At 38.2% G+C, this 9,302-nt stretch overlaps 1 protein-coding gene across 1 annotated transcript; it reads right to left on the reverse strand.

Moving 5' to 3' along the window:
- Nucleotides 1-311: 311 nt before the first annotated feature.
- On the reverse strand, nucleotides 312-9,024 carry TNFSF18 (TNF superfamily member 18). Its single transcript, XM_024133622.2, is given in 3 exon segments — nucleotides 312-658; nucleotides 2,932-2,962; nucleotides 8,818-9,024. Coding segments are annotated over 3 exon segments (537 nt in total). The 5' UTR covers nucleotides 8,977-9,024.
- Nucleotides 9,025-9,302: the final 278 nt, after the last annotated feature.

A 9,302-nucleotide genomic window follows, 5' to 3' on the forward strand; every position in this document is an offset into this window, starting at 1 on the left:
CCCAGGGATTCAAGGATTAGACAAAGACACTTTGAGAAGATTCTGTCCTCTAGCCACCCGTATTCATTTTATCAAGAACTCGTAAAGTGCCTTTGCTGACCTAACGTCAAGGGTAACCAAATGTCTTTGGTCCTCCCTCTGAGTCTTATTCAGACAGGCATGAGAAATGAAAATCCACATGCAGAGGAGTTCTGTTTGTGTTGATCTGTATGCCCAGATGAACTGTAGGCATTGAAAAATCTTCCTCCTCCATCCTACCCACTGGCATCTCTGCATGTGCTGAAGAGGACAGAGGAGACCAAATCGAGTTTCTAGGAGATGAACTAGGGATTTGCTAGCAAAAAGATCCCCCAGTATGTGTTATTTTTTAGAACCTGATGTTCAGCGTTGAATATCAAGTCTATTACATCTCCAGCATGGAATTCATAAGCCCCTCCTACATTCTGAATTGTAGAGTTGTTCATTAGAGCTTGTATGGGGTCTTCATTCTTACATAGCAGCACCTCAAAAGGAGCTCACCCCTTGTAGGCTGTATTGGGAGCCACTTGGCCGTAAATTAAATACAAACCATTCTGAAGTATTTTCAGCCTCCAGTCAGCTGTCTTATTCACACAAGAAGGCTCAGGAGAGGGCATTTGCCATTTTGAAGGTAATGGTCCTATAAGACATTTACAAGAAAGGCGGGGGAGAGAAAGAAAAAAAAAAAGGAAAGCATAGTTATTTACTTATTTCACCTTCTTCCTGATTATAGTTCTTTCCTACTTACAGGATGTTTCTTTACCCAGTCTATACTAGTTCTCTCCAACCACAATTGTAATATTTTAAGTATCTACCTACTCCTCGTTTTAGAGAAATTGCAGCTCCTACGTGTATCTCTTGCTTGGGAAGTTCTAAGGAAATACATTTGGAATAGGGACACGGGTTAAGTTTTAGGGTGGCACTTCATCACGGGTTAAGTTTTAGGGTGGCACTTCATCTCTTGTCAATCGATATTTGTGAAAGGGAGGAAAGGAGGAAGGAAGAGAGGAATCACCCGCCAGGATGGTGATGACCAAAGTTGGCAATGCAAGATGCATATTTGCCTTTCTCTGTGTAAATACTATTTACTATGTATCACTTTATCAATGAGATCTTCTCATCAATCTGTATAAAATATAGCACCCTCCTGTCACTCTCTCCCTTTACCTTGTTTTAGTTTTCTTCATAGAAGCTGTCACCATCTAGCCTATTATAAATTGTTCATTTGTTTATTGTCTATCTTATACCCACTTGAATATAATGTCTTTGAGAACAACTACTTCTCTATTTTGTCCATTGCTATATCTTCAGCACCAAAAAGAATTCCTGGTACCCAGTATGTGCTCAATAAATAAATCTTGATTGAATGATACAACCGTGTTCCTGAATTAGGTGCACTGTGTCTAAATTATGGCACTTTATGGGTATATATCATTCAAGATACACTTGGGATATCTTTATCCAAACCCTCCCAGAATAGCTACTGGTAAATTAATGAGTTTATAAATGGAAATTATTTGACTGTTTAAATATAAGTATCCCTGGTTTATTGCTGTCAAAGGGGATGGGGAAAGGGTCAAGACTTGTTTATTTTCATAGGAATATATGGAATTTACATATTTTCCTAATGTTAATTGTTTGTTTTACACAGAGGTGTGATTTCAGAATCCCAGGATGTGCTTTTACCTCCCAAACACTTACCTGGCCTGTTCTCTAATTCTCCATAATTTTTGTTATGGAGGCAAAGTCTTTGTCACATAATTAGAAACCTTGATAAAAAAAAAGTACCCTGGAAGAGATAACATATTGACAAATTCTTATTTGTATATAAATGTCAGATATAAGGCTCTGAGGGTAGATTCTGAAGGAGAATGAAGGAAAGATCATTAAAGCAAGAAGCAAAGTCTCCCTGTATCTCCAATGAGCCCAGAGCCCAGTAAATTTCTTCCTGCTTGACCATGTAATTGACAATAGGCAAGTCACCAGGAAGAAGTGTCACTGGTTCTCATATTTAATTCTGTGATGGGGGACACTTAAAGACCATCTTAGCATCACTTGAGGTTCTCAACTTTTACCACATCAAAAGAAAATTTCAACATATCATGAGGAGTTTCACTCCATTCACTAGAAAAACAAAAACAAATCACAAAGGCAGAGATAAGTAAAAAGAGACTCCCTAATTTCCACAAAGCAAGGAAGCCTGGCTGTTTGCACTGTATAGGAAAACAGGAGTTGAAGTTAACTCTAGAAATATTCTGCTGTCAGCTGAAAATGGGTGTTTGACCTTAAACCAGTAAACAACCCACCATGTATTCATTTCAATTTTGTATGTATTCTAAAAAATGCCCTAAGGCTCAGGACAACTGTAAACTTTAGTGTGTTTTCTAAGCAAGTACCAGGTCGCTATAAAGGAAAGTGACTCAGGAGCTAAGAGGAGAAGAGAAACGAGCAGAGAAGTGACCATTCCCCTAACTCTCATTTCTCATCTATATACTTAGAAACAAAAATCGAACCCTATACTCACTCTACTGGACGCTAGCAGTATGTGAAATGTGAGAATGACTTTGAGTTTGTCACAGGGAAAGGTTGTAGAAATCTGAAACTTGTGCTTATTAAAACACAGAATTAAAAGTAGATTCCTGGATCTCAGATTCCCAGGCCTATGGGAGTGCTATGCATTCCTGCCCAGAGATGTGACCTTGAATGTAGTCTTCATCAGGGCATGGGCTTGTCCATCTGGTTCACCTCTGAAGCCTCAGCTCCTAGACAACAGCTTGGCACAAGATAAGCAGTTATAAATAGTAGCTGAAGGATGATTAAAATAGAATGTATGCTTTCTTAACTCTGGAGCTTGCCTTTTGCATCAAATACTAAGAAAAGTAAAAAAGGAGGTATATGAGACATGTTACTCACCAAACTTCGCTATACAGGGCCCACTGGCAGTCTGTAGGGGAAGAAGAATTGGTCAGGATGATGACAGTGTCACAACTTTCTCAATTGATTTATGTAGAGCCTCTGATTCCTGAAGCCGACTTCTTTTCCCTAGCCACATGAAAAAATCCCTTGTTTTGGATCTCTCAGCTTTTCTTTACAGATGGCTGGCGCCTTCCTTTACCTTTCACAACCCAGCTACCTTTTGGGTCTTCTAGGAAAAAGCTAAGAACTCCTTTTATCCACCTAATCTCTACCCACAGTACAACTATTTGATCTTGGACTCTCCTCCTCTTGGGCTATAGAAATTTTCTATAAATAAGTCTTTGCATCCCAGTGACTTCACAAGATGGTCCACTGGCATGTGAGAAGAAAATAATAGAATTTCTATTTCTATTACTTTAAATAACAAATTAAGCTATAGAAATATTTACATTTCAGATTGATAATGTCTCCACTATTTAATATTCAGACAATCATGCATCATATACAGTGACTGAAATACCCTGAGGAGATCTCAGTTTCAAACTGTTGCAACATACCACAGCTTACATGCTACAGGAAGCCACCAGTGTGGTTGATTTTATAAATACAGATATTTAAATACTAAAGGCTTTAAGATACTTAGTAGTAAGGTAAGGTATACCCACACATTTTGTACCATGTAAAGTTCATTTGTTTCCTTGTGGCAAAGTGCTTAAGAGACTTTTCGAGCTTAAACATGATATCAGTTTTTCTTTTATAGAATTTCTCTGGCTGCTATGCTAGGAATAAATTAAAGGGTGACAAGAGCAAAAGCAGTGAGACAAACTAAGAGATCAGTGTAATCATCTATGCAAGAAAGCATGGTGCCTCTGACCAAGGTGCTAGCCGTGGAGATGGTGATGAGTGATTGGAAGTTGAGCCAACAGGAGTTCCTGACATGGATATGGATAAGAAAATGAGAAGAGACAAAGATGACACCAAGATTTGGGGCATGAGTAATTAGAAAGATAAAACTGTTAATCACTGAAATGAGCAAGATTTAAGGGGAGTAAATTGGGGGGAAAAGAGTCATGAGTTCATTTTTAGACATGTCAAGTTTGTGATGCTTATTACATATCCAGGTAGGAGTGTCAAGAAGGTAGTTAGATCTGTAAGGATGGAATTTAAAGAGTTCTGATAATAAGAGTCTTCAGCTTCTGTGTGGTGCTTAAAGATATGAGACTGTATAAGAGCATCAAGTCAGTGGGTACAGACAGACAGGAGCACTGGGGCACTGCAATGTTTAGAGGTCAGGAAATAAGAAAGAACCTGCAAAGGAGCCTACGAAGGAAAGGCCACCTTGGTAAGGATTTTAATTATAGACCGTGGAATTTAAGTTGTCTAAAGAAGGAAGAAAAATCATGAATGGAGTGATGGGACAATATATTTTTTTAATTTTATTTTTTTTATACAGCAGGTTCTTATTAGTTATCTATTTTATACATATTAGTGCATATATGTCAATCCCAACCTCCCAATTCATCCCAACACCCTGCCCTCCACTTGAGACAATATTATTTTAATTAAAAAAAAAGAACTTTGCACTATTGAATGATGGATTTAAAATTTAGTGTCATAACATGGTAAGCACACTCAAAAATGCATTCTTCCATTTTGATCTATATTTCTTCATGAGGTAATTTTTCAGTTATGACGGTCAAAACCATGAATCAAGGTAAGGTAAATTAACCTAGACTATAACTTTCAAATTATTATATTAAGTGTTAAACTAAGATTAAGAAAATAAAAGAAACACATTTATCAAATTACTTTACTAAAATATTATTTCAATTATTTTAGAAATCTTTATATTATATATTTGCATATTATATAAATATAACATTTTGGTAAAAGCAAAATGGTTTTGCACTGTGAATAAACAACATTAAGCATATTTGGTTCATCCTTATAAATTTCTATTGTGTATCTTTTTAATACACAGAGTATTAGAACTTGTATAAAACTTACAATAAATTAGCATATATATTGGGATTGTACTCAAGAGCATTTTGTTGATAGAGCGGTGCAATCAGAAAGGTTGGGAAGTCACTGTTCTAGGAGATAAATCACTGGATTCCTACAATTGCTTTTGCTCTTGCAATTATTTCATCCTTACTTTGGGATTTCTTAGAAGAGATGTTAAAATTCAATTTAGTCTAACCCATAATAGGCATGTGATAGGGACTCAACTTCAATTTTCTCACTTATAAAATGGGGAAAATAGCAGCAACTAGCCCATTGAGGTTGCTTATGGGTTTAAATGAGGTAATTCTTTTTTTTTTTTTTTTTTTTTTTTTTTTTGTGGTACTCAGGCCTCTCACTGTTGTGGCCTATCCCGTTGCGGAGCACAGTCTCCGGACGCGCAGGCTCAGCGGCCATGGCTCACGGGCCCAGCCGCTCCGCGGCATGTGGGATCCTCCCAGACCGGGGCAGGAACCCGTGTCCCCTGCATCGGCAGGCGCATTCCCAACCACTGCGCCACCAGGGAAGTCCCTAAATGAGGTAATTCTTATAAAGGATTTTGCCCAGACATTCTGTCTTGTCCTGCTTATTAAGTATTAATGTTTTGATAATGATGCTGATTATAATGAAGAATTAAAACTTTAAGCACCTACATTCCCAATATTATACTAGCATTGTAAGCAAGAGAAACTAATGTCATCTATGGTCCTTGCCTCTTAAAAAGTTTATCATCTTTCTAGAAAGACATGATTAAACACATGAAGGGATTGGATAACTAAATATAAAAGAGTTCCAAAATATGTGCCACAAGTAACATCTATGTTGTCTACTCTCGTGTATAAAGAGCGTGAGGAGAAACCTAATGCCACAGACAAATTAATTGCCAGAGACAGAAATCCTGGGTACTGCAGAAATCCTGTAGGCTGCTTTAATGTCTATTTAGAACTATAGAAACCACCACTGTGCTATTCTGTCATTATTGCCACAAATGAAAATCTGTCTAATCACAAAAATCCTCTGTTTGGTAGTGAGGCATAGTCTTTGGTTGAGGAAGTGGAATAGATAAGCAAGGAATACCCATTTTATTAAAAGTCTTTTTTATCTTCATTGTAAAGTCATTAATAATAATGGTGTAAATATGAATCACTACCATCCACTGAGAGCCTACCATGGGTCAGGCACTGTACTATCTCATTAATTCTTACCACAACTCTGTGAAATAACCTACACACACATTTTCAGATGAAGAAACAAGAAGGAGAAGGATTATGTAGTTAGCCCAAGGTCATGCAGCTGATGAGAGGCCAGGCTACGATCCAAACAGAGACTGACTCAAAAGTCTCACTCCTACCACTCTGTGGAGAAGTTTGTATTTCTAATTTTGGTGACGTTTGGAAGGAGTGGGTATCCACTTATAAAGAAGCATATGGGACTTTCAGTTTAGTTTAGTTAATTTATTTTTGCTCAGAAGGAGCAGTTGCTCTTGTAACCGCATTGTGATTGAAGCCCAGATTTACATACTTGGGTTAATAAATGAACTTAATTATTTCTCCAAACCAACTCTAATCAGATCATCATTTGGAAATAGAATCTACTCTGCTTTTAAGTACAAGCACAACTTTCCCTTTTGGGAGTATCCTTCATTTCATTGAAGCAGGGGACTCTTCTGACATTTGGTTTCTTAGAGACAATTTCTGTGAGGTTATTTTCATCTAGGGATGGACCAACTCCTTGGGCTCATAACCGATTCTTTCAGTGAAACGTCTTCTGAATGAAGAGGGGGAATAAAGAAAAAAGAATTCTCCCAAGGAAATTTCTGTTGATTTCGAAAGAGCCAACCTTCCTGTCTGTCTAACACTTCTTGAATTAGCGCCTAGAGAGGCTGGAGAGTGGGATTTTGTATATAAAAACCAGAGTGGAGACTAAAATAATGTAAACTCCAAGGTCATGCAGCATTATGAGGAGGTGGAAGTGGCCACCTCATAATGACTCATCACCCACCAGACATTCAGTCCTCTTTTCCAAAAATACTAATCTGTGGCCAATAGGGAAAAAGAAGTGCAGGCAAGTGGAAAGTGGAGTAGAGGAGCTAATATCATTCCACTGTCAGCCAGGCATTGGCTTTTCTAAGCCTCCCTGGCATCCTGTCAGGACAATATCCTGAAAACCTTTCAAACTTCCCCAAATTTGGTACAAACTCTGGGCTATTTCTTTAGAGGCAGAACCTTTCATTGAGAAGCTGAATATTGTCTAGGAGAGAGAATCTGGAATCAGAGTTCAAACACAGGGGATTGATCAAATTCAGTTCTGGCAAGAGGTATCCTAGTATGAGCCCTCCTCCTTCCCTTTGCAAGAGCAGTTGTGTGCCTTTGAGAAAGGCACTTTCCTTCTCTCCCAGGCATTGGTTCCCCAGTCACACACAGGAAATGATGACACCTAGAACATATCCTGTGTTCTTCACAGTCATCTGGCTAATAGGATGTGAGGTTTGGAGAAGGAAAAGGCACTTCCAGATTTAAGTTGTTGCTATTCTCACCCTTCCCCTTCTTCAGAAATCTAAACACTCAGAATTCCTGACAATTCTTTTTTTTTTCCTGCTCAAAGCTTCACTGTTCCAGAAAGTTCAGAGTTCTGCTTAACATTCCTGAGACAGTGGGGATGTGATTACAAATTCCTCTGTTGTACTCACTTGTGTACAAATTAATGGGCTACTGTGTAAAGACTCGGCCAAAGCTATACTTGCCCTAAGTTAACATCAGCAACTACAATGTACTGCTTCCTCCTGTATCTTTTCTCAATTGCTTTCAAATATCTGAAGTAGTAAAACCATATCTTTGAAATTTTAACTGACCAATCCCCCTTAGAAAAATGTTTCTACAGTCACTGATTTCATATCACAGCCCTTTCTGAGATGGGCATGTACTACCTTATTCTTTGCAAGGCTCAGAATCTTTAGATGTACCCAGGAATTGGCTAAATCCTAAATTAAATAAAGCAGTTCTTATTTTCTTTTTGGTCAATGCTATATAGTCAACAGTCACATTGCTACTAAGAATCTCATGTACCTCCCTTCCCCTCACTAGACCCACAACTTGGACTGGAGCTCAGTGGGAAATTCCTGATAAGCATCAGGGCCTTCCCAAATAAGAAAGTATTTCCTCCATGAAGCCTTCCCTGATCAACCTAGCCCAAAGTCATTGACCCCCTCTTGACCTACTAAACCATTTATGTTCTATACTGTCCTTAGCTAAATTATTAATCACTGTATTTTATAGCTAGAGGGACATTATAATGAACAAATCCATTTGCCTACCACCATTTTTCAGATGAAGAAACTGAGAACCAGAAAGATTAGACACCTTTCAGATGCATACAGCTAGTTATTGAGAGACATGGAATCCATATCTTCTTACTCCTAGTTCAGTGCCACTTCCCTCCTCAAAGATATGCTAACCATCTGTAACTTACCTTATTTTATTATCTTTTTGTGTCTTTTTCCTCAGTAAGAGTGTAGCTTGCACCCCATTCCTTGAGGGCAAGCATTGTGTTTTACATCTTCTTATTCCACCAAGAGGAGAGTTCCAGAAAGGGAGAAAACACTCTACAGGCATCTGTCAATTGACTGATTTAATTGATTCCATCTAACTTAGTTCTGCAGCTAACATTTAGTATTTCCTACTACCTTTCATCTTAAACAGTTAGATAAGCCTCAAAAGCCGTATTGCCGTGACAAAATTGGAATTATATTTACATTATCTGTACCCACATGACTCTTTCTTCCAACTAGCTCTAACAATACTGAGTGACAATGATAATACCTAGACTTATAAAAGAAAAAAGGAGTATAATAAATAGCGACCTTAGGTGCTGTTGTCTCCTTACCTTGAGTGGAAGAAAAGTAAAGATTTGCGTATTGAAGGAGCAAAGTAATAGCAAAATAACTATTGTTGAGTAGAGTAGCCATTTCTTCCAGGATGGTTTCTGTGCTCCTTGAGGACTTGAATGGCCTAAAGGCATATTCTCGAAGTGGCGCAAACTCATTCTTTGCAGGAATGACAGCTGTGGAAAGCAAACATTCACAAGTGATTAGCACAGTCAGTTTTGTAGTATTATGGTAATTAGTAGCAGGTGTAAGAGGCGGGGTTTTCCTTCTGATTCTGTGTGTTGGAAAATGATACTCCTAGGCTAAGTGCTGATTCTCACTTGGCACCAGGCCAAATGCACTGAAAGGAACAGAGGGCTAAAAGCCAACACAAACACAGAGGACAAAATACAAAACAAAACAAGAGAAGTTAAGAGGGGGGAAAAAATTATTTCCTGAAGCAGGAGGAACTATGGAACTGTGCAGTATTACAAATTATTCCAGA

The sequence above is a fragment of the Physeter macrocephalus genome, chromosome 4, assembly GCF_002837175.3.
Source record: "Physeter macrocephalus isolate SW-GA chromosome 4, ASM283717v5, whole genome shotgun sequence".
NCBI classification, from domain to species: Eukaryota; Metazoa; Chordata; class Mammalia; order Artiodactyla; family Physeteridae; genus Physeter; species Physeter macrocephalus.